Here is a 26512-nt window from a genome sequence, read left to right on the forward strand (position 1 = left end):
GCCTGGCAGGGCTTCACTTCACCACCACGCTTGCTCCACGCAGGACTGCCCTAGCCCAGGACTGCCGTGGCCAGTGGCGGAGGCTGGCAGTGGTCCACTGGCTGGATCGCTCCATCCGCTTGTTGAAGTGCTGTCCCGTGAGCTCTGCCGTGCTGTGCAAACATGCTGACATGTCCTGCCCCTCCCACGGGTCTGTCCATGTGCCTGCTCTGCAGAACTCCTTGTCTCACCTGTTCTCAGTCTTCCAGATTTTATCCGTCCCTGCCCTTAAGGAGGCTGCCAAGACATTTGCCACTGCTTAGGAGCTTGTATCTATTCCTAGCTCGGGATTCTTTCCTTTCCACACACAGTCCACTGTCAGTTGCTGCCTCATCTGTTTGGGCTGCTGTCACTCAATGCCGTAGACTGGCTGGCTTATAAACAATACGCTTTTATTCCTTGCAGTTCTGGAGGCTCGGAAGTCAAAGATGAATGCACTAGCAGATGTGGGGTCTCATGACGGACCACTTTTTGGTCCGTAGACGTAGATGACGTCTTCTAACTATGCCCTCACATGGTGGAAGGGGCAAGTCAGCTCTCTGGGGCCTCACAGGGTAAGAGGTGACTGGTTAATGCCCTCTCTTTATAAGGGCATTAATCCCATCCTGAGGGCTCTCACTTGTGACCCAATCACCTGCAAAGGCCTCACCTCCTAATCCCACCACCTCGGCGATTAGGTTTCAAAATAGGAATCTGGTGAGACAGAAACGCTCGGACCATAGCCGTTGCGATGCCCAAGGCTCTGCCTATTGACAGGGTCTCCCCTCGCCATTCTCTTTCAACCCTAAAGAGGGTTACAGGATAGCGGTGGTGCATTTTTGGCTTGCAGCCACGTTAAGCTAACTCAATTGCGAACCGAGCTTGGATCGCTCACTGTGTCATAAGGAATCCCCCCAGCCCTGCCATCACCACTGTGGGGCCATGATTGTGAGCCCAAGGAGAGGCAGTTGCGCCACAGTGTGGATGGCACAGGGGTCCAAGGCCCTGCTTGTGCAGTTCGCTCATGCACCATGGGCCTGCTTGGGCCTGGTTCTGGTCCTGGGTGTCGCACTTCTGTCTTAGGACGGATTGCTGCACAGATACTCCAACTCCACAGGGCTCAGTAGCATGCCAGGAGCTCTTTTTTAAAGGGTCCATTGTTCTCAGCTGCTGAACCCCCAGAATCTTTACTGGGCTGCTCTTACTGGCCCATGTGACCTCTTTTCCCTCCACAGACACCTGGAATCCACAGGACCTGCCTGTGTGCATAGCCACAGAGACAGGGTGCTTGCGTGCCACCTGGCCCTGCCCTTTGCTCCTCGGGGCCCCACTCAGCTTCCGGCACTCTCTCCCAACGGCGACAGGCTCCTCTGGCAGGAGGGATTCCAGCTCTAACTCCATTTTAGAGTTTGCTTCCTAGGACTGTCTGGGCACCAAGTGTCACAGGTTATAGGTTCCCAGGAAAACAGGCTCTGAGACTTGCAGGCAGGGGCTGTCTCAGGGATGCTCTCAACAGCACCTTCAGGAAGAGAAGGAAGCAGGGTTGGGCAGAGGCGGAATCCACCTGCAGTGCGGTTGCCACAGAAGACTGAGGGGAGCCAGAGGTAGGAGGCTAGAGGTGGGCCCTTCGCATCCACCCTCCACCACTGGGCGTGAGCTGTCCCACCACCGTGATGTGATAGTGTGACCTCATTCCCAAGGTGGTAGGGCTGGGAGCACAGCAGAGCACCCCCCAAAAGGGCCAAACCAGAGACCCATCAGGTGCCAGGAGTCCGGCCAGGGAATACAGAGGAGGGGATGGACTTGAGGTAGGATCCGCAGAACTTGGCAGTGGATTAGAAGACAGGATGAGAGGTGACAGGTTAATGTTGATGCATGAATGTCTAGCTTGGAACGATGGTGGTGCCAGTGGCTGGAAGAGGAAACAGAAACAAAAGCAGGTTGTTCAGGGAGACACACATTCATTGTGGACATCTCAGCAGAGGGGTTCAGTGGGGGAAAGGAGTGGATGCCTAGACCACCTCACAGGGGAATCTAGGCTGGAGCCAGTGATCAAGATGCGAGATTGACAATCTCCAACGAACTGCCCCTTACCCATGCTCCCCACCGCCACCCCACCTCTTCAGAGTTACAGTCCAGGAGAGGCTAGGAGGTGCACCTCCCTCAGTGGAGGACACTGAAGCAGCAGTGGCTCCGGGGAGCCGCGATCTTTTGATATATTTTGCCCCAGCATCTCACCACAGAGCCGTCTCTCAGCCATCGACTGCCTTCACACACAAGTGCAGTCCCAGTATTGGGAGACGGGTGTAATTTATTATTCCCGGAGATCTAGATCCCCGGTTATTTGGGAGTGTATTTTCTGAACCGCTTGTTGGCTTAAGTAAAGCAGGTTTGATGCCACTTCCCTTGAATCCATGGCCCTGGACCCGCCGCCTAAGTGGATGTGCAGATGGTCTGGAACTGCTGCGACAGATCTCCATTAAAGCCAGCATCCTTTGGGCTTGGCCTTGCACTGTGAAAAGCTGTCAGTGCCAGGACAGCACCAGACCCTCTGCAGTGCGTTTCCAAGGCACTCAGCTTGTGTGTCAAGGTTTGCTCTGGGGCAGCAGAAATGGCCCTTGGCATCGTCAAAGGCCCGGTTTGATTTCCTCCTCTTCCAGTCAAGTTGCTCAAAGGCTCACAGCCTCTTCGTTGCCTGCCACTCAGGGCCAGTAAGATCTACCAAGCTATAAATAATGAAATGAGTGTGTGTTTAGCTGTTTGTAAGTTGCAAAGTACTACAAAATGGTGAAACTTGGGAGTTTGGGTTTTTAAGGCTGAATGCTAAAAATGTCAGGCACTGTGGAGAGAGGAAAGGAGAGGTAAGACTGATCGGGATTAAAAGCCAAGTGAAGGCAATGCTTGCGCATGCACACACACACTGGCACCGCACGCCTGCCCTTGGAGGCCGATCCTGACCATGCAGACCTGGGGCTGGGGCTCTCCAAGCGCACTTCTGTACTGCGAAACCCTTCTTCTCTTCTGGACTGTCACTCCAGCATGGCAGGGCACTTCCCTGGAGTGTCAGCTTCCGGCCAGAGTCGTCCTCCCTCTGCAGGAGCCTCAGCACCCCCAGGGGTTCCCTCCAACCCCAGGAGTTCTACCTTGAGGGACATAGCCTGCAGGTCTCCTGAGCTCTCTCACCTGTGGAGGTCATGGCCTGCAGGTCCCCTGAGCTCTCTCACCTGTGGAGGTCACGACCTGCAGGTCCCCTGTGCTCTCTCACCTGTGGGGGTCATGGCCTGTGGGTTCCCTGCGCTCTCTCACCTGTGGAGGTCACAGCCTGTGGGTCCCCTGAGTCTTCCCTCTGCACGGCCACAGTGCAGGCTCCACCAGATGCCTGCCTGGCCTGACACATGGGATCCTCCCCTGAAAATGATGCTGTCCCGAAGCCTTTTGGATTCCAGAGGGGTTTTAGGATCCCAATAGAGTTGGTAAAAAAGGTCTGAATGTAAATTCCAAACTTGATTTTGCAAGTCTATACCATGTGTACTAGACTCCATAAACAAGCGGCTAGAACAAGTTCGCAATGGGGAAAATATTTTTATAGAAACCTGTTATCACAGCTACACACCACACACATACACACCACATCCATCACACACGCCACACACATAAACATAACACACACATCACACATACACACCACACCTATACAACGCACACATCACACATATATACACACACATAACATGCACACCATGCATTACACACACCACAGACATGCACCACACACCATCACAATACCACAGAGCTATCATACACCCATCACACACACCACATATCCATCACACACACCACACAGCCACCCCACACAGCCATCACACACACCACACACCCATCACACACACCACACACCCATCACACACACCACACAGCCATCACACACACCACACACCCATCACACACACATCACACACACCACACACCCATCACACACACCACACACCCATCACACACACCACACACCCATCACACACACCACACAGCCATCACACACACATCACACACACCACACACCCATCACACACACCACACACCCATCACACACACCACACACCCATCACACACACCACACACCCATCACACACACCACACAGCCATCACACACACATCACACACACCACACACCCATCACACACACCACACAGCCATCACACACACCACACAGCCATCACACACACATCACACAGCCATCACACACCCATCACACACACCACACACCCATCACACACACCACACAGCCATCACACACACATCACACACACCACACACCCATCACACACACCACACAGCCATCACACACACCACACAGCCATCACACACACATCACACACACCACACAGCCATCACACACACCACACACCCATCACACACACCACATACATGCACCACACACACATAAACATAACACACACCACATCCACATACACCACATATACACATACCACACACTGCACACACACACACACATGCACACCATGTTACACACACCACACACGTGCACCACATACACCACACACATACATATACACCACACACACTACACAGACAGCATACACATATACACAACACACATACACACAGAACACACACCACACGCAGATACAAAACACTGCACACACTCTCCACTCACAAAGACACTCTGCATACCCTACGGGCATTTGGATCTCCTCAAAAGAAAGCGCCCCTGGCGATTCTCTGCACCCCACTCAGTATCAGGAGGGAAGCTGCTGCAGTGCGCCTCTGATGCACCAGAGGGCGCTAAACCCTTAAGGAAAATGCTGGATTTGGCCAGAAACAAATATAAAATTTGGGGGGGGGGAAGGGAGTGAACGCCACTTTGAAAGGCACCCCAGCCACGCCTGCAGAGTGGCCCAGCCCACAATAGGCCGGAGGGAATCGAAGGACTGTGTCCCCAGGAGCAGCATTTCTGAGAGGTGTGCAGATTTGAAAAGCTAACAGCTGGATCCTGGCCTCCATAAATCCTTCATTAAAAATGGGGCTGGCAGGGTGGACGAAATATTGTCATTCCACAGGAAAGTATGTTGACCATGTGTGAGGAAAACGGTTCACCTGCTGTCCACTTGTTCCTTGCAAGCACAGAGGCATAGCCCGTTTAAACTCAGCACCCCTGAAAGCACAGAGGCATAGACCATTTAACTCATCACCCCTGCAAAGCACAGAGGTGTAGCACGTTTAACTCATCACCCCTGCAAAGCACAGAGGTGTAGCTCATTTAAACTCAGCACCCCTGTAAGCACAGAGCTGTAGCACATTTAGGCCCAGCACTGTTGTTCTCTACGGTTGCATTTACCTTCTTTCAGCAAGAAACAGGTGTTCCCACCCTTGTCTGAGGAATCCAAGACAAGCAGAGGGGGCTTGAAGTCAAGCAGATCTAGTCTTTAACATGAGTTTCAGCCTACCTGTGATGGGTGATATTCTGTGTCAATGTAGCTGGGCCGCATAGGCCAGTCGTTGGATCCAGCACTAGTTGAGGTGTTGCTGTGAAGGTATTTTTGTTGGCGTGGTTAACATCTATACTCTGTTTACTTTGAGGTCAAGGAGATGACCCTGTATAATGTGGGTGGGCCTCACCCAGTCCATGGAAGTCCTGACAAGCAGAGACCTCAGTTTCCCAGAAAAGAGAAAAATTCTACACTACCGAGTGCCGTGGCTCACACCAGCAGCCACACACTTTGGGAGGCCAAGGTGGGAGGATTACTTGAAGTTAAGAATTCGAGACCAGCCTGGTCAACAAAGCGAGACCCTATCTCTACAAAAAATATTTTTTAAAGATTAGCAGAGAACAGAAGCATATGCCTGTAGTCCCAGCTACTCGGGAGCCCAGGATTTCCAGGCTTCAGTGACCTATGATCTTGCCGCTGCACTCCAGCCTGGGCAACAGAGTGAGACCCTGTCTCAAAAAAAAAAAAAAGGGTCTCTCTGTTGACCACAGTGTATGTAGACATTCTGCGAGCAGTGGTTCTCCAAAACTCTGCAGGCTAGCAACATCAGCATCACCTAGGGATTTGTTAAACTGCCAGTCCTTGAGCACAATCCCAGACCCACGGATTCAGACCCAGAGGGGCAGTGGGGGAGCCACAGCAATGTGTGTTTCACAAGTGCTTCTGGTGCTGCTGGTTTGAGAGCCGCCGTTCTGCTAACGGGGAAGCTCCACAAGGCAGGGATTGTTGGCTTGCTATTTCTTTGTCATCTCTCTTGTTTACTGGGATGTATCCCGAGGGTCCAGGACAGTGCCTGGCACATCTTAGACACCCAACAAATGTTTCTTGAATGAAAAGATTTCTGCATTCACTCTAGCAAAAATAATAGTCTACTTTGTGCCAGAATAACTATACTTTGCACAAAAGACAGGCTCTGTTGTCGGCTTTGATTCCCCCTTGCATCCTATTAGTGATGATTCCACATTCAGAATCCCATCTATGTGGATAACTTTGGTCACGGCTGACCTAAGCCAACCGTGAACTAGAGAATGTCATTATCAAAAATACAAATGAGCATATTTTCTAGCTCAAGTGTATATTTTTCCCGTATGTCAACTTGTAACAATAGTTGAACACAAAGCACTTTTAAAATAAGCAGTAAATGGTACCTATTAATAATTCTGCTACTTACCATTTATGCTGTTCCATTTCCCCCATTAATCTCAAAATAGGTTGATAGATATTATTTACTTCACTTCCCCTTTAGGAAGCAGTGAAGGCCCCATGGGGCAAGACTCTGTAAGATCTTCTGTGGCACTTGGCACACATTCCACTCCTAGCAGAAATCACCACTGTTAGAATCATCGTCAAAAACGCCCTCCTGGGCCAGGCATGATGGCTCACGCCTGTAATCCCAGCACTTCGGGAGGCCGAGGCAGGCAGATCACCTGAGGTGATTCCTGAGGTGAATTCAAGATCAGCCTGGCCAATGCGATGAAATCGCATCTCTACTAAAAATACAAAAATTAGCCACGTGGGGTGGTGCATGCCTGTAATCCCAACTACTCAGGAGGCTGAGGCATGAGAATCGCTTGAACCCAGGAGGCAGAGGTTGTAGTGAGCTGATATTGTGTCACTGCACTCCAACCTAGGTGACAGAGCAAGACTCCGTTTCAAAAATAAATAAATAAATAAAAACAAATGCCCTTCTGAATTGCATTCTAAAGCATGGCTTGGGGAGTTTGGAGCTTAGTGGAGTAGCCTTGCATTGTTTAGACTGTAGACTTGTATTCCCCAGAGCCCTTGGCTAGACACCCCATTAAATCCCAACACTCTGATGATTTCTTTAAAAAAAAAAAAAAATAGGCGGGCACAGTGGCTCACACCTGGAATCCAAGCACTTTGGGAGGCAGAGGCAGGTAGATCACCTGAGGTCAGGAGTTCAAAACTAGCCTGGCCAACATGGTGAAACCCCGTCTCTTCCCTCAGCCTCCCAAGTAACCGGGTGTGGTAGCAGGCACCATAATCTCAGCTACTTGAGAGGCCGAAGCAGGAGAATCCTTTGAACCTGGGAGGCAGGGGTTGCAGTGAGCAGAGATTGCGCCATTGCACTCCAGCCTGGGCAACAGGAGCGAAACAACGTCTCAAAAAAAATTAACAAAATATATTTAAATGTATACATATATACATATTCTCCAAAGAGAGATAGTCATAAGACAATGTGAGAACACAAAACATGTTTTGGTGACACCCATTGCAAAGCAGTAGCGTTAATTAGCTCAAGGTTCCTGAAAAATGATGCCATTTTCTTACTCACCAGCAGGAGGCGGGCTGCTCACACGCAGCAGTGCTCAACCGGCCCACCTGCTTGACTGTGAGCCAGGAAGGCTGCTGTCTGCAGAAGTGGAAGGTTTCGGTGTCTGTGAGAAGACAGGCGAGCATTGATGAGAAGGCTGACGTTTAAAAGCTGCCATTCACCTGAAAGCATTCATAGCTGAATTAAGCCAACTCTGTTTTCATGATTAATGGCATGCTGCTCTTGTTTGGAAAATAGGCTTCAATTGATTTTTAGGATTAGAATATACTTGTCTAATTATTGGCTACACAGGTGTCACAAATAAGTTTCTCTTCAAGCAGGAAAGATAACACATACGCAGTTCCTCAAGTTATTCTAGCTTCAATGTATATCAATGTGTCTCCTGGGCACTAATTTGGCTTTATTTTTGAGACTGAGTCTTGCTCTGTCACCCAGGCTGGAATGCAGTGGCGAGATCTCAGCTCACTGCAAGCTCTGCCTCCTAGGTTCATGTCATTCTCCCATCTCAACCTCCCCAGTAGCTGGGACAACAGGTGCCTGCCACCACGCCTGGCTAATTTTGTGTGTGTGTGTGTGTGTGTGTTTTTAGTGGAGATGGGGTTTTGCCATGTTAGCCAGGATGGTCTTGATCTCCTGACCTCGTGACCCACCCGCCTCAGCCTCCCAAAGTGCTGGGATTATATGCGTGAGCCACCGTGCCCGGCCTAATTCGGCTTTTAAAACCTATATAAGTACATTTTTATTTACCTGTGGAGTTTTTGTGTATGTGTGTTTATAGAGACAGAGTCTCATTATATTGCCCAGTCTGGCCTTAAACTCCTAGACTCAAGTGATCCTCCTGCCTCGGCCTCCCATACTTGTTTTTAAAGGAGATTTAAGGCCAGTCCAGGCCTTCAGTGGTCTTTCCCATGTGTACAAACTCCCACAGTCTCATATTCCCATCTCTTTAGAGTTGATCGTGATGATTACAATAACAAAATAATAATGATGGTGATCATAGAAAACACACGGTTACCATTCAGGGTGCACCTGGCTCTGTGCTAAGCTGTTTGTGTGTTGATCTTACTCATGATGACCCTTGTGAGGTTATTCCTCTTGAGCCACAGATGGACGATCAGGCCAGTACCTTACCTTTCTGAGGGAATTTTGATTCTCTCTCTATATATAATATGAAATATATTTCCTATAATCATATGAATATGTTTCCTATAATCACATGTAAGTTTCCTATAATCACATATAAGTTTCCTATAATCACAAATAAGTTTCTCTTAAACCAGGAAAGATAACACATACGCAGTTCCTCAAGTTATTCTAGCTTCAATGTATATGTGCCTCCTGGGCACTAATTTGGCTTTATTTTTGAGACGGAGTCTTGCTCTGTCGCCCAGGCTGGAGTGCTGTGGCGAGATCTCAGTTCACTGCAAGCTCCGCCTCCCGGGTTCATGTCATTCTCCCATCTCAGCCTCCCGAGTAGCTGGGACTATATAGCTATATATAAGTATATTATAGATATTTCATATATATATGAAATTGCTATTTTCAGCTATGAAGTATGTTAGGAGAGAGACTTGTCCTGTTCCACCCCCACCTCCACCACGCGTGCACACACACACGCATGCATGCAATTCCTCTTGCCGTGGGTGAGCAGTAGACAGGCACAGGGTTCCATGTAATTACCTAACTGTTACACTGCCCCGTGAGAGCCACACTTTATTGCACAATCGGGCGGTGATGCTGAATTACAACAAAACCTTCCCCTCCTGGCAGCACAGTGAGCAGGCATTGCTTTAGGGCTTGATGGCTAAGGCGGGAAGAGAGGGTAAGTTACCCAGCTCACCATGTTCCTCTTCAGGCCCAAAGGGAAACTCACCCTCTAGAGGATGAATGGTTCCCAAATCTCCCGCCCCTCGCCACCCCTTGGGGCATTTTTCAGGATTCTGATTTCTGTACCCGGCCACAGACCTACTGAATCCAAATCTCCAGGGTCTGAACACAAGCCTCGGCATCATTTTTAGAATCCCGTGGGTGATCCTGACTGAACCTGTGGGCACCCGGCCACTGCTTGAGATGACTCCAGAAGGATTTAAACATCAACATTAAGACACTCATGAAGGAAGCAAAGCAAAGATGTGCTCATCCTGGTAGAAATCCCCTCTCGGAAGTGGCAGTCAAAGGTCTAAACAAGTAGTCTGGGCACCGCCCACTCCCAAGGTGTCCTAGAGTTGCTTCTTCCGCTCCCCAGGGTCCGTGGGGTCGGCAGCAGTCACTGGGTCTGGGACTCCCCTCCTTCCCCATGGATCCACTGGGTGAGGATAGGAAGCACAGGAATAGCTGTGACGCTGAGAAGGGCAGGAACTCCAAGGGACTTCTTGGTGACCTGTCCCACATGTTAGGTGCAGTGGAACAGTTGGAGACGATGACAAAGGGCATGAGCTTTGGCCGCCGGGGCCTCCTGGTGTCCTTCTTGAAAGCACTTTCAGTAGGTTGGGGAAGGGAGAACCGGCGGGGCAGCAGTGATGGCCCCGGGCAGAAGGGCGGGTGGGCAGCTGGGAGTGGAGTTGCAGCACTGGTGCCAGGGGAAGCAGGCAAGTGGAGGGCAGACAGGCCGCTGCAGTGAGGGGAGCGAGGCTGGGCAGCTTCTCCTACTGCCTTTACCACAAGCTGAGTGGTGGTGGTGGTGGTGGTGGTGGTGGTGGTGGTGGTGGTGATGGTGGTGGTGGTGGTGGTGGTGGTGGTTTTTCTTGTTGTTGTTTTGACACAGAGTCTTGCTCTGTCACCCAGTCTGGAGTGCAGTGGTGCGAGCTCGGCTCACTGCAACCTCCACCTTCTGGATTCAAGTGATTCTCATGCCTCAGCCTCCTGAGTAGCTGGGACTATAGGTATGCACCACCAGGCCCAGTATATATATATATATATATAACTTAAGACCGAGGTCACCATATATATGTGTGTGTGTATATATATGTGTGTGTATATATATACACATGTATATAAATGTGTGTGTGTGTGTGTGTGTGTGTGTATATATATATATATGACCCAGGCTGGTCTTGAACTCCTGACTGCCCGCACTGGCCTCCCAGAATGCTGGGATTACAGGTGTGAGCCACCGTGCCTGGCCACAAGCTGTTTGAAAACTGCTCTCTCAGAAGTCCCCAGGGACCTCCAGATCGCCATGACAGCATCTTAGCCTTAGTCCCTTAGCCCTCTTTGTAGCGTGTGACTTGATAATGACAGGAAGAAATGGAGGCTGCAGGGGCCAGGAGTATGAAACCAGGCAGCTCGGGGCTCCGATTCTGAACCGGCTGCTCGCAGGCCAGGCGGCCTCGATCTTAAGTTACTTAGTTTCCCGAGACTCTGATTTCTCCAGCGGAAATAGTTAATGACAAGCTCCGTCCTTCAGGGATGCTGCAGTGACTACATTCCATGGTGTGGGCAGAGCCCCTGCCACACAGTGCCCTTCCTTATGTAACAAGCGTCCTTAGTTTTCTTCTTCAGAGCCTTCCCCTCCTGGGCACCGGGATCCCGGACCCGCCAGCAGCCCCTCCCTCTAACACCCTGCAGCTGTCACAGCGCCATGCCTACACAGTTCTGTGTTAGCCCGTGCCAAGGTCTGAGTCATCACATTAATGGGAAAATCAGCCCAAGCAGTGTTGGAGGAACAGAATGCCATGTCGTTCATTGGGAAAGGAATGCTGAAATTTGACTTCTGAGTTAGATAACAACTGCTTCATGCCCTGTGGAGGAATAAAACCATAACCTTTCAGCACATATTGTCTACCAGGAAAAAAAAAAAGACACACCTCAGCAGTTTTCTACATCTTAACCCCTAACTCTGCAGTCAAGGCCATGATCTACCTGGGTCCCTGTCAGTCCCAGGAGGTCAGAATAAACCCCACCCTGACTGTGAAAGAAAGTGGGTAGCTGTCCTGCTGGCTAAAAGACACTCCCGTAGCTTGGTACTGTTAAAACTTCAGACACGTTAAATTTAGCAGAGTTTAATTGAGCAAGAAAAAAACAAAAAAGCAATTCGTAAATTGGATAGCCTCCACAATTACAGCAGATTCAGAGACTCCAAGGGTGTCTCGTGGTCAGAACAAATTTACAGACGAAAAGCAAAGTGACGTACAGAGATCGGAAGTGAGGTACAGAAATAGCCGGGTTGGTTACAGGTTGGCGTTGGCCTTATGTGAACACAGTTTGAACACTCAGCAGTGTATGAGTGGCTGAAGCATGGCTGCTGGGATTGGCCAAGAGCCAGCTATTGTTACAGATGCATACTCTAAAGTTAGGCTTTCAATCCTGTCTACCTATTAAGTTAGACACACTCCTAAGCTGAGTTTTCAATCTGGCTAAGTTCCACCACAAGGACTCAAATACAGAAGTATGGAGTCCTTCTTAGGTCATACTTAGTTTGCTTTCACAGTACTAAAAACCATTTTGCGCTATCAACATTTTGGTTTTTTCCTAGGGTTTGGGGTATTTTCTCTTCCCCGGGTTTTCTCCTCTGTCTCTGACCTTCAGTGTGGGCATCTCCATGTGGAGGTCCTTGACTCCTTGGCTCACATGTGCCTCGGCCCCTCAGCAGCTCCGGTGTCCTGTGGGGTGGACATGAGGGTGCTTCTCAACCCACACTGCTGCCCATGGCTTGCAGGAACCCAAACTTAGCCCAGCAAGCCTCAACCTCAGGCTCTAGATCTGGGGAGGTCTCTCTTCCTGGCTGCAAACTGCTGGCTTCTCACAGGGTCTTCTCATAGTAGAAGAGCCAAGAGAGCTCTCTGGGGTCCCTCTAATAAGGACGTGAATCCCTTCATAAGGGCTCCACCCTCATGCCCTAATCACCTCCCAAAGGCCCCACATCCCAATAGCATCACCTTGGTGGGTAGGATTTCAACATGTTGATCCGGGGAAGAAGTAACGTTGGCCCCAGTGCAGAGTCTGTGAAGCAAATGATAATGGTACATGTCCTTGCAGGGGAAAACAGAAATTGCTGCTCTCAGTTTTCTCTCTTCCAGTCTAGGGATCAAACCCTCCTAACTAACTCCCTCTCCGCTGGGTGAACTGGCCCATCCAGTAGCTCAGTGCACACTAGTGTGGAAATGTTTACATGGAGAGTGTTTTGTAATCACTCCTAGGTATTAAGCTTGCAGCGCCCTGATTTGAAGGACGTTTGCTGCTGGAGGTGTTGGATCCAGAGCCCTTTGGGGAAATCCTAGTGGCTTTCTGGTGGGCCTGCAGGTTACACCCACTCTGCTTTGTGTGCTCTGGGGATCAGAAGTCAGAGAAAATTGGTATTTTGAGAAGCAATGATTTCTCTTCCTTTGCCATCATTTTAATCTTCCTTCCGGGAAAGAATTAAGCATATTAATATAAATTTGCAAGTTTCCAGTTGGTAATTCCCCTCCAGTAATGTGCTGTTGACAGGCAGGAGGGTTCTCGAAGTTGAGCTCTTGAATCTTTCTCTTGGGCTGGCTGTAACGTCCTTTGTTAGAATAAACATTGTATTCGCCCAGTTGAAAATGCTCTTAACTTGGCAACATGTAACAAAGGCTTTATGTGTGCACACACCTGAGCCAGAAACTTCAGCCCCTGAATGCTCCTCCTGCAGACAAGGCCTCCCAGATAAGTGCTAAGATTCTGGAGTTTAGCAAGCCCTGCCCTCAGTGATAATCTGTCCACATGGGTTGTGGGTGCTGGGATATTTGCAGTCATTTCTGCCATTTTATTTTTACACTTTCTATTACTTTCTACATTTCTATAGTTTTACTTTTACTTCTTGCCTTTCTTTTGTTTGCCTTTCCACTGTATTTTTCCTTGTTTAGAAGTAAATCGCTTTCTCTTTTATTTTATTGATTACCCTAGAATGTACACATATATTAATGTAAAAAACTCTAATGACCCTCTGCCTGAATCATGCCAGCACGTTAGAATCATCCAATTCTCACACTTCTGTGCTATTCTTGTCCAGCATCTAGTTCAACTTTGATTTTTTTTTTTTTTTTTTTTTTTTTGAGACAAAGTCTCACTCCATTACCCAGACTGGAGTGTACAGGCACCATCTTGGCTCACTGCAATCTCCACCTTCCAGATTCAAGCGATTCTCCTGCCTCAGTCTCTCAAGCAGCATGTGCACCACGCCCAGCTAATTTTTGTATTTTTAGTAGAGACGATTTTCGCTATGTTGGCCAGGCTGATCTCGAACTCCTGACGTCAGGTGGTCCACCCGCCTTGGCCTCTCAAAGTGCTGGGATTACAGGCGTCAGCCACCACACCCAGCCTACTTGGATTTTTTCTTTTTTAAAACCAGCAAATTAAGCATCTTTTACAGTTTTATACAATCAGTATTTCCTGTGACTTACCAAACATTACCCATTTTCTCTTCTCACAGTTTCTTCTTGCAGCTCCTGGCTCCTTCTGGACTTTTCCTAATTCCATGGTTTGTTGTTGTTGTTGTTGTTGTTGTTGTTTTGTTTTTGACACAGAGTTTCGTTCTGTCACCTAGGCTGAAGTGCAGTGACACGATCTTGGCTCACTGCAACCTCCGCCTCCCGGGTTCAAGCAATTCTCCTGCCTCAGCCTCCTGAGTAGCTTGGACTACAGGTGCCCACCACCACGCCCAGCTGATTTTTGTATTTTTAGCAGAGATGGCGTTTCACCATGTTGGTCAGGATGGCCTCAAACTCCTGACCTTGTGATCTGCCTGCCTCGGCCTCCCAAATCCATGTTTCTTTAGTGAACTTCTGTTGATGGGAAATGCTGTTTTTTATGACTGTGTTTTTATTTATGCTCATTCTTCAAAATTAATTTTGATTGGATAGAATTCTAAGTGGGCTGGTATTTTCTGTCAGTGCTTTGAAGATACCATCACTGTCTGCCAGCACCCATGCATTAAGGAATTAGCTGGGGGAATAATTGTAACTTCTTTGTAGATAATTTTTTTTTTTTTTTTTTTTTGCCATTCTCTCCAAACACTGTTTCTCTCTCATGCTCTTTGTTATTTCCTTCTAGAACTCTAATTAGAAAAACATTGGACCTTCTCACCTTATCCCCCCATCTTTTAATCTCCTTTTCATATTTTTTACTTCTTGGCATTTTATGTAATTTCTTCAGCTCCATCTTTCAGTTCACAAATTCTCTCTTCATTTGTATCTAATTTGCTATGTAACTCATCAACTGAGTTTCTAATTTTAATTATTAGTGTTTCCTGTCCAGAAAAATGGACAAAACAGAGAAGTTTGTTTCTTTTTCACATCTCCCTAGTTAATTGTGACAGTCTCTTATTCCATTATCATGACCTTTATTTATTTAAACATAACAAACATATTTAGTTTATACTCAGTTGGGTTTTTTTGAGACAAAGTCCCATTCCATCACAGGGGCTGGAATGCAGTGACAAAATCTCGGCTCACTGCAACCTCTGCCTCCCAGGTTCTTCTCCGGCCTCAGTCTCCCAAGTAGCTGGGACTACAGGTGCACACCACCACGCTTGGCTAATTGTTGTGTTTTTAGCACATACAAGGTTTCACCATGTTGGCCAGGCTGGTCTCAAACCCCCGGCCTCAAGTGATCCACCTGCCTCAGCCTCTGAAAGTGCTGGGATTACAGGTGTGAGCCACTACACCTGGCCAGTACTCTGTCTCTGACCATTCCAATATCTACAACCTTTGCTGGTTAGATTCTTCACTTTCTGTAATTCTGTGACTTTCACTCACGTAGCTAGTTTTCTCCTGTATTAGGTGACTTTTTAATTGTGATCCGAGATTTCTTAGAATTTTATTTGTGTAATTTCTTTGAGGTTTGGCTTTTTTACATGCTGTGCTCCACAAAAGATATTTTTGCTTCCATTTGGCTCCAGGGTATACTGCCATTCTGGTAATATTTCAAATTAATTTTTGGCTTGAGGTTTTCTAAAGCTAATCAGATAGGATGAATTCTTTTCACCAACCCTCGTGTCCAAGGCCTGATGATTAGGAATGTTCAGAAAAATGTTTCCCAAACCTGCTGCATCACAGAACCCAGCCTGAGTGGTCTCAGCATGTATCTATCAATTCTCTCTTCTGGGCAGGCTTTCGCCCTGGCTTCCTCCACTAAGAACGTCACCCTCAGGAGTCCAGGTCCTCTGTGTATAGTAAAACTGGATTCTACCTCCTACCCTGCTCCAGCCGGAGGGTTTGTCTCCTGCCTGTGCCCTTAGGGCCTGGGAAGACCTGGATGATGGGCACCCGGGACTAAGAAGATAGCCCCACAGCAAATGCCAGGCTCCTTCCTCCCAAACCAGGAGGATTTGCCGTCTTTAAGGATTTCCTTTACCTTCCCACCTATCAGCCACATGTTCAAAAAAGATTTTTTTCCATATTTGATCCAGCATTTTTAGGTGTGTGGACCTGGGAGAAATTGCACTTCACATGCAGAATGCCATGTTTTGCTAAAAAATGGCATTTTGAAATTATTTTCTAATAAGTAAAATTGTATTTTTCTCCAATTTGTATGACTTGCCAACTTGCCACCAGCAAGCAATTGTAAACCACTGCTACAGAGCTACAGACTCCTAGACCTGAAAAAGAACAGTGTGGAACATGAGGCAGGGATGGCACTGGGGTGCACGTCGGTGGGGGGGATGGGTGTTTGCTACGTGTCACTGACGGTTAGGACCACACATGACTCTGGTGACTGGAAGATGCGTCGTGAAGACACATACCTAGTTACCAAGTTGTGAAATGGCCTTCACTAACCACAGCGCCCTCGCTGGGCCTCTGCCATGAGTGGATCTTAGCAAAGGAAGCACTCATTGACCTACCGTTGCCTTCTAGCAGCTGAGTCCGTGTTATTCTAACAAAGTATTCACAAATCACGTGACACCCTGGCAGTTATCAAAGGATATTTCCTTTGTGCCCATGATGGCTCATTAACAGAAATGAAATTGGCTTCACCCAGTGACCAGCCCTAGGCAAAGCTTGTCTGTGGTGCCCCCTCCACTGTCAGGGATGCACCCATGTGCCCTTCCCATTTCACAGGGTCCTGTTCTGGATGACTGAAAGTTTAGTGCCTTCCTGGGCTGTGTCATTCATTCATTCACTTGGCTAAAATGTACTAAGCACCTGCTGTGTACCAGATGCTATGCCAGAAATGAGATGTGAGGATGTCTGAAGTGTGAGCTTGGCCCTGGAAGAATTCACTTTCCACGGAAATAACAGAAGCATGAGCACTAATTCCTAAAGAAACTATTAAATGCAGCACAGTTATTTTCATCATGATACTTCATCCACAAAGACTCAAAAACTTTAACATTTCAGAAAGGTTTGGAATTCGAAAGCGAAATGACAAAGTTTGGATTCATGTTTTTGGTGATGCTTCATCTTATCTGGGGATAATCAGCAAATGACTAGTCCTTAAGGTCACAGATGCCAAGCACAGCCAGCCCAGGACCTCTTGCTTCCACTCCCACCAGAAAAGCTCCTTATACGTGATGGTGCAGGCACCACCCAGCTCTCGGTGACATGAATAAGGTCAGCGAACATGTTTAAAAGCTTGCCACACTGGAGTCCTCCATACCCCCAATGCACAAGGCATTTCATCTAGGAGGTGAGGACTGTCAGAGAGCTTAGGGAATGTTTCCAGAGTCGCCCCTCTGGGTGGAGCCGGGATTTGAACAGACAGCTGGCTCCAGAGCCACAATCTTCACTCACAGCTCCTACTGCCCTCTCTGGCACATTGACTTCATTTCCTGTTCTTGCTCCTGTCCCTTCTGTGACAACATTTGGAGTTCCCTATTTGGCAGGTGCAAGGAAGGATAACAAGATGTAGAGCAAAGTTTAAAAGCAAAGAATCCGGAGTCACACTGATGCTCCCATTTACTAGCTTTGGGCCATGTTTTCACCCATCTAATCCTCGATGTGAAATAAAAACTAGACACTCACTTCACATCTGACGAAGTGTCTAATGAGAAGTGTATTTGAGCATTGATCACCTTGCCTGCATATTAAGCACCTGATAGTTGTTATTTATTACAGTTATGCAAAACAACAGAATAGAGGAGCTCACACTACAAAACCGAACAATCTCTTCCCTGCTCCAACGCATACGCCACATGCCAGGGACAGCGTCGCCATCTGCCCAGTAGCTGTCTAGCATTTGTCAAGTGCATTGATGTTAGGCTTCTTGCCCGAAGGCACTCCTGTCTTCAAGAATTTCCTGTACCAGCACACAGGGAACCTAAACTCCAATCCCAGTAATAGAAAGCTGAGATTAAATGCCTTTCCTCTTTGCTTACCCAGGCCTACAGAGTTGATGAAAGAGCCGCAGAGCAGGCTCGTTGGGAAGAAGCCTCCAAAGAAACCATCAAGAAAACTACCAAGCCCTGTCCCCGCTGCCATGTACCAGTGGAAAAAAATGGTGAGTCTGCTGAGCAGAGAATGAGGATGTCGTGGGCTCTGTGGGGAGAATCATGCCAGTCAGGGATCCCAGGATTAAATGAGATGCTGTCTGAAGGTGCCTGGTGTGTTGAGTCACCTCTTGATAAATGTTACCCATTATCATTATTATTATTGTTTTTGCTACACAGAAATATTTAATGAGTGAGTAGTTCCATGGCTGTGTGAGGCACACAGTTAGCATTTATGTGGTTGGAAAGGGAATAAATATAGAAACTAGAACCAAGATATGGAAGGTGGTTGAGGATAAGTGGCAGTCAGGAGGCAGCTGTGGTTTCTCCATCCTCCCTGGTGACCTTCCCCAGCAGTGAGGCTGCACCATATGACCCTGTTGTCTGCCAGCCGTCAGTCTATAGCCTTCCCCAGCTTTGCAACATTATTCAAAATTAAACTCTCATCTATATTTAAAGATCCCTGTGGCCCGCCCCTGATGACTCACAGTAGCAATGGGGGACTTCCTGCTGTCTATCCTGGACATGCCACTCAGGGCAAAGCCATCACAACCAGTGGTCAGAGAGCCCATTCTCAATGCGATGCACTTGTGCATGTGCGAAAGGCAGAAGTCAGCAGCACCATCACAGATGAGCAATGACACGAAGCCAGCTGCAGCCTCTCCCAGCTTCTCCTAAATGAGCATCAGCGATGCCCTGGCTGGCAGGTTGCCCAGAGCTGACTTGCAGGAGGGAAGCCTGGCCATCCTAGGATGGGCACTCAAGCCTCTCTCTTTTCAGTTGTGCCCTTCGGGAAGTCTTCATTAATGCAAACAAGAGTGTGCTTGAACACATCCCAGAGCCGCAGGTGCTGGCTTAGCTCAGTCCAAATCCTTAGTGCTGGATCAGTGGCTTCCTGCAAAGAAAATAAAGAATTTACTCAGCATGTCCTTATTATTCCGTTGCATGCAGCAATGCTCCTAGAAAATGCAGAGATTGGCATGCACCTATAAAGAGCAGAAGGCATCGATGGGATAGAAGGAAAGAGCTTCTCTAGTATCCACCGCCACTCACTGGTTAGCAGGTTGCACTGGGAAATGGGAGGGAAAGAACACGGAAGGGCCCTTCCCAGGAGAAGATGTATGATGGTTTGGGATAAACAGGCCTGGCATTTCACTGACAAGGGTGTAAAGCACAGAGATTAGATAGTCTTGATCTGTCGCCCAGGCTGGGGTGCAATGGCACGATCTCAGCTCATTGCAACCTCCACCTCCCGAGTTCAAGAGATTCTCCTGCCTCAGCTTCCCAAGTAGCTGGGACTACAGGTATACGCCAACACGCCCAGCTAATTTTTGGATTTTTTAGTAGAGATGGGGTTTCACTGTATGTCGGCCAGGTTGGTCCTGAACTCCTGATCTCAGGTGATCTACCTGCCTTGGCCTCCCAAAGTGTGAGCTGTGCCCGGCCTTAATTTTTTGTTTGTTTTGTTTTTTAATAATAATTCTCAGGGTTGGTGAGGACATCATAAGTTAGTGTAACTTTTCTGGAAACCACTTTGGCAATACATATATAAAGACTTTATATTATTTAACCCAATAATTCTACCTCTGAAAATCTATCCTGAAGAAATAACCTGAAATATATAATATACAAACACCCCCCCTCACCACCCCTACACACATTTTAGGAAAAAAGGTACCAACTGCAGCATTATTTATAGTACAGTAAACTCAAAATCATCTAAGTGTCTAATGGCCTCAGTATGAGAAAGATTGGTTTATTTTGTGATAAATCCATGGTAAAGCATCACACAGCCCCACATTGCAGTGTTGCAGGAATTAGGACTCTGCCATGGACTGTGGCTGTGTGAGCACCAGTTTCCTCACTCATAAGATGGATTTCAATGGGACTTCCTCACAGGATGGGCAGGAGGAGTAACGGAGACAGTGTATCAAATGCACTGCATGAGACGTGTGCTGGTTCGTGTGGATGAAGAAGTTATGAAGGCGTGGCAGAAAGGTTTACATCCATCCTAAGTGAGAAATCAGAATTTCAAAGCAAGTAGTACATGATGTCAGTTTTGAAATAAGTGTATGTATAGGAAGAAATAGAATCAGAAGAAAAAGACTGGAAACAAGACGTTACCATGTCATAGTGAGTAGCTCTAGGCATGACAGGGTCAAAGAGGACTTTATTTCTTTGTGTGCTTTTCTGTAATAAACATGTGTGTTGTATAACCTTAGAGAAAGAATTAGTAAAAATCAGCCAGGTCTCTGTCTTCAGTGGGGCTCCTTAAACACCCACCCATGCTCCCTCTTCTGGCAGGTGTCACAGGCACGGCAGGTGGAGAATTTACCCAGCGTGTCCATGGCTTAGTGGCCTCCTCGTTAGCCCAGGCTCTGGTGGTGGCAGTTTGCAAGATAAGATGTGGTCAGTGAGGCTGGGTGTGGTGGCTCACACCGGTAATCCCAGCACTTTGGGAGGCCAAGGTGGGTGGATCACCTGAGGTCAGGAGTTCGAGAACAACCTGGCCAAAAATAGAGAAGTTAGCTGGGCATGGTGGTGCATGCCTGTAGTCCCAACTACTTGGGAACCGGAGACACGAGAATTACTTGAACCTGGGAGGCAGAATGTGCCGTGAGCTGAGATCACGCCATTGACACCAGCCTGAGCGACAGAGCGAGACTCTGTCTCAAAAAAAAAAAAAGGAAGTGGTCAGCGAGCCTGGACCTGTTGCTTTCTGTTTCTGTCCTCCGTGGTTGTTTGGTTCAGCACTTACTATCAGCTTGTGGGGACACCTGAGACACTTCGCCTTTGTGACACATAACACACAGCCCAGTCTTGTGGCCTTAAATACTATCCCTGTACTGATGGCTCCCAAATCTACACCCCACCCTCATCTCATCCCCGGGTCCGACTCAAATAGCCAGCTGCTTCCTTAGTGTCTCACTGACTGTTCAATGGACAGCTCAAATTTTACAAAGCAGAGCTCTAGCTGCTCCTAGAAAACCTTTTCCTCTAAAGCGCACCCCACCTCCGTCAACAGCACCGCCCAGTTCCTCAAGGATAAGCTACAGCTCATCCTTCATTCTTTCTACCCATTTCCTTACGCCCCGGTCACCACGGCCTTCCCCGTGCTCTGATCCAGCATCTGCCCAGCTCTGACCCCACATCCCCAGCCAGTGCCCTGCTTGCCCACCTCCTCTTCCAAGTACAGCCTCCCAAAGGGGCTCTCGCCTCCACTCTCGCATATTTACGATCCATCCTCTACATAGACGTGTAGACTTCTCAAAGGCCAGGTGAGTCCTGCCGTTCTCCCCGGGTGTCCCCACTGACATTGCAACCACACGGGTCCCACTCCCACTCCCTCAGTCCCCCCCAGGACGCTTCTGTGTCGTCATTGCCCATGGCTGGCTCCTTCCTGTCTTTCAGATCTCAGCCCAGCTGACCTCTTCTCAGTGAGACCGCCCTTTACCACCCTGCCAAAGACCCCTGCCCTCCTGTGGGGGGCGCTGTCAGCACCATACGACCTCTGGAGGGGGCAGCACTACCGTTTCCTCTGCGGGGGGCCTGCCTGCGGATGGCCTTGAGCTCTCTGGGCAATCACCTCTGCCAAGAGAATTAGTTCTGGCTCCCTTCCCTTCCCCAGAGAGCTCGTGTCCCATGACTGCTGCTTGGAGGTGGTCATAATACCCAACCCAGTAACCGAATTCAGGACCACCCTGAGAGCTGCCGCAGCCCCAGAGCTCCTGGGCATCAGCTCAAGCCTCTCAGGCTGTGCCTGAGCTGGGCTTCTTCTCTGCCCAGCCTGCCTTCCTCCCTTTCCATCTCAGCGTCTGCTTCCTCCTTTACCCAACGAGTCCCACCCACCAGTTTAATAATAATTTCATAGCACCACCTCCTTCCCAGATCATTGCTTACTTTGTTCATTTACACGTTTGCTGTCTGTCGCCGTTTAGAACATAAGCCGGTGAGATCAGGGACCTTGACTGTCTAGGCTGCAATCCCAGAAGAGTGCCCGGACAATAAATATTTACCGAATTAAAACTTAGCTTGTAAGCCGGGTGCAGTGACTCACGCCTGTAATCCCAACACTTTGGGAGGCCAAGGCTGGCAGATCACTTGAGTTCAAGAGTTCAAGACCAGCCTGGCTAACACTGTGAAACCCTGTCTCTAGTAAAAATACAAAAAAAAAAAAAAAAAAAAAAATAGCTGGGTGTGGTGGCAGGCACCTGTGATCCCAGCTACTCGGGAAGCTGAGACACAAGAATCAATTGAACCCAGGAGGTGGAGGTTGCAGTGAGCCAAGTTGCACCATTGCATTTCAGCCTGGGTGACACAGTGAGACTCTGTCTCAAAAAAATAAATAAAACACAAACAAACAAACAAAAACTTAGCTTGTAAACAGTTTAGAGAAAGACACATAAACAGATCTTTTTAATAAAATAATATAGGGAAGAAAGCTATCAGGGCACACAGACCCAGAGGAGGAGGCTTCCTGGAAGAGATGATACCAGTCAAGAATTGAAGAATGGGCAGATATGAGCGAGACAAGGAGGAGCAAGAGGAGGCATCCTAGGCCCCAGGACTGCATGAGCAAAGGCACTGGTGTGCACGACCCAGTGTGTGGAGGCAGCCCCTGCTGCTGGTGTTCCAGGCACCACACACAGGAGCCTCAGCTGAAGCAGTGGGTAGGATGCAGAATGTAGGTCCCCGAACCGCAGGTTTGGGGCTCGGACTTGATCCTGTGAGGCAGGGAGATATTCTATGGTGAGAAGCAGGAAAATTATTCATCAGATCTGCCCTGGACTCAGAACATGCCGGCGCCTCCAAAGATGGAGTTGTAGGAGTCATATGGTTCGTGACTGTAAGAAAGTTTCTCCCCGTCAGGCTATTTCTTGGAAATATTGTGATGTACTATAAATGAAAGCACTAATTTTTTACCTCCAAATTTTTAACTTACAAATAGAAAAGCTGAGACTTGAAGCTTATTAGCGATGGCCTTAACTGTTTAAAAGTGCATCACTTTAACTGAAACAAGACATAGCCTCTATGACCAAGGATGTTACCTAGTTCTCACCAAGGTTCATGGCTGTCACATACTCAGTTGTGTTTCAAGAATGCCCTTCTTCCCTCAGAGAAGCTGAATGATAATGCGAGGAATTTCCATTTTAAGCACAGGCTAAACCCTGGTACTTTCTCCTATAATCCCCTCCAGTCTCCAGAAATTTCTTCACTTCCATCTCAAGCAGATGAGATCCTGGCTGCATTCCCTGACTGAGTGTGTGGTGCTCCTTAAATTTACCTTCAGGTTGTTCAGGGACTTCCAGGCTCTCATTAAATCTAATGGAAGAATTGCTGGCCGGAGCCACGATGTCGAGTGCCTGGCATAGGCTGAGCTTTTCATGGTTTCAGTGTCCATCTGCAGACAGAACTCACTACAAAGGAAGCCACATTCCCTTCATGTCTATATCCACAAATCTGCATGAAGTTTCAGTGGCTTCCTGTATGCATTTACTTTTAAGCTGGCAAAGCTTTTAGAATTGTGGTCCTCCATGCTCCTCCATGGCCTGGGGTCTAGCTATATGGCCTTGTGTATATTAAACACTAGGGAGGAAAGAAAGTTAATCATGTGAATATCCTCTCTTCCCATTTCCATTCTTACTCTACCAGGCCATTGTAATTCTAGCTTCTGTAACAAGATATTATTTACAATGCTATTATCCCAGATGCATTAAATGCTTGGTATTCATTTTTGGCATTCCGTCTCAGTGTAGAACAAACAACATGCTTCTTCTATTCTCTCATTCAATAACAACAGTCAGCACAGAAGACTTCTGTGACGGAATGTGCGGGGGTTTTTCCCCATGCACCAAGCAAGCAATCGGTTCTGCAGTGGACCCCGCCTGAGTGTCCTGCTCTTCAACCCTGGCACTGTCTACCAGGAAATAGTGTCTGATCCCTCAGGCTGGGGGCTCAGTCCCACAGGACTGCCAGACACCGGTCGCAAGTCTGGGCTCCCGGAACTTCTGATCGACCTACTGAACAAATTGGGATTCCCATGACTCCTTCTTTGGGTTCTGTTATTTGTTACAGTGGCTCACAGAACCCAGGGAAACACATTTACCAGTTTATTATAAAGGACATTACAAAAGATACAGATAAAGAGATGCAGAGGGCGAGGTATGGGGGAAGGGTCGCAGAGCTTCCAAGCCTTCCCTGGGTGCCCCACCCACCAGAAACCTCCATGTGTTCAGCAGCCTCCATGTGTTCAACAAACCCTGTCCTCTGGGGCCCTCTGTGGAGACTTCCTGGGATAGGCATGATGGAAGCATGGACGGACGTGTTGAAATGCGATGGGACAGAAAGGCTTTGATCTCAGGCTAATAGATGGAGTGGGGAAACCCTGCAAGGCCTGCCTGTCTAGATTCTTCTTGGCCTCTCTGTGCAGCATTCCTTCCTCCAGGGGATGGACAGGACTCTTTCTGAAATCTGGGTCTTATAACCCATAGTCAGAACAGCAGCAGAAGGTTCCAGTCCTGCCCTGGGCTGGTAAAAGGAGGTCAAGGAAAGGTCAGAGGGAGAGATTGTCTTTCCTGGGGCCTGTTTCTGAGGCCTGAATTGCCCCAACATTATAACAAAAGACCGTAACAAGAGCTATGGGAGTTATGAGTTAGGGCCTGTGTATGAAAAACACATCTATCAGCCGGGCGTGGTGGCTCATGCCTGTAATCTCAGCACTTTGGGAGGCCAAGGTGGGCAGATCACGAGGTCAGGAGTTTGAGACCAGCCTGGTCAACATGGTGAAACCCCGTCTCTACTAAAAATATAAAAAGTAGCCAGGCGTGGTGGCAGGTGCCTGTAATTCCAAGTACTCGGGAGGCTGAGGAAGGAGAATCGCTTGAACCCGGGAGGCGGAGGTGGCAGTGAGCCCAGATTGTGTCCCGTACTCCAGCCTGGGCAACAGAGCGAGGCTCTGTCTCTAAATAAATAAATAAATACACACACACACACACACACACACACACACACACACACTCTTCATATATATTTATGTTTATATATGCTTATATATATTAAATATCACAATAGGAAACTTTCTTACCCTTTCATTTAGAATTGCTTTAACAGTTCATTAAGTTTTAATGTATTGCTCAGTAATTTTGATTGAATATATTTTACGATACATGATATAATAATGATATATTTATGATATGATAAAATATTATATTTTAGAGAAATTTAAGTGGTTTTATAATGTCACACGGTGTAACATATTATTTACATCATAAATATACAGCCATTCAATATGTGCTGAAAATGGCACAAACCTAAGTGGAAAGTATGAAGGTAAAAGTGTTGTAAGTTTTCTCCTTTATTTTCCACACATCTGTAATTTATGATCTTTAAAGCAAGCCAGAAAGAATTAGGAAAACAGGGGATTTTACATGTAGGCAAGTTATCTGAAAATAAATGCCTATTCTTATATATTCATAAATATTTTAAATTAGTGTAAGTTCTCATGCCAGGTTTCTGATAATAAAAGTGAGGTAGCACCTAAGCAATTACTTGGAAAATTTGGCAGGAAAAATCAATTAACAAGATAATTGGTAAGAGTGAGTAATGGAGCACTTTCAACACTAGGGAGGGTTCAAGTCAAGAAACTGCATTTGCTGGGGTTATCCAGGAAATTCAGACAGAAGCAGTTCTCTGTACATCCTCATACAATCACTTCCTCCTCTCTTCAGTTCCCCGACGGCGACTGAAGCCGGGGTGTCTGCGCTCCAGAAACTCATGGAGTCTATGTTTAACAACTGAGGGAGGTGAATAATTCCAAAATAAGTCCCAAGATAAGGGACTTTTCCTCTCATGCTGAAAAGAACCCGTTCTGTGAAAGAAGGGACATTGGAATCACACAGTCTTTGGTGAAATCATTGTCTTCACCATTTAAAAGCGCTTCACCTTGGGAAAATTCTATAGCAGAGTGATGCTCTTATCTCACAGTGCTTTGGTAAGCGAATGAGATAATATACATAGAATACCCAGCATTGTTGGTAACTTCCTTGCTATCCCTCTCATCTTAATTAACATTTTGGATAGCATTAAGGAACATATTCCCTATTAAAAATAATATGCTGGCTGGGTGAGGTGGCTCACGCCTGTAATCCCAGCACTTTGGGAGGCTGAGGTGGGAGGATCACCTGAGGTCAGGAGTTCGAGACCAGCCTGGCCAACATGGCAAAACCCTGTCTCTACTAAAATACAAAATTAGCTGGATGTGGTGGTGGGCACCTGTAATCCCAGCTACTCGGGAGGCTGAGGCAGGAG

General features: G+C 47.7%; 1 protein-coding gene across 4 annotated transcripts in view; it reads left to right on the forward strand.

Moving 5' to 3' along the window:
• Positions 1–26512, forward strand: part of PRKN (parkin RBR E3 ubiquitin protein ligase) — a 1416081-nt gene that overhangs the window by 1388582 nt on the left and 987 nt on the right. For all 4 annotated transcript variants that reach the window (XM_017869558.1, XM_017869559.1, XM_017869556.1 and 1 more), the window contains exon 11: positions 18099–18216. In XM_017869558.1, the coding sequence (XP_017725047.1) occupies positions 18099–18216 (118 nt within the window). The remainder of the gene's footprint in view (positions 1–18098; positions 18217–26512) is intronic.

This window comes from Rhinopithecus bieti, unplaced genomic scaffold (genome assembly GCF_001698545.2).
Source record: "Rhinopithecus bieti isolate Rb0 unplaced genomic scaffold, ASM169854v2 scaffold_3948, whole genome shotgun sequence".
NCBI lineage: Eukaryota > Metazoa > Chordata > Mammalia > Primates > Cercopithecidae > Rhinopithecus > Rhinopithecus bieti.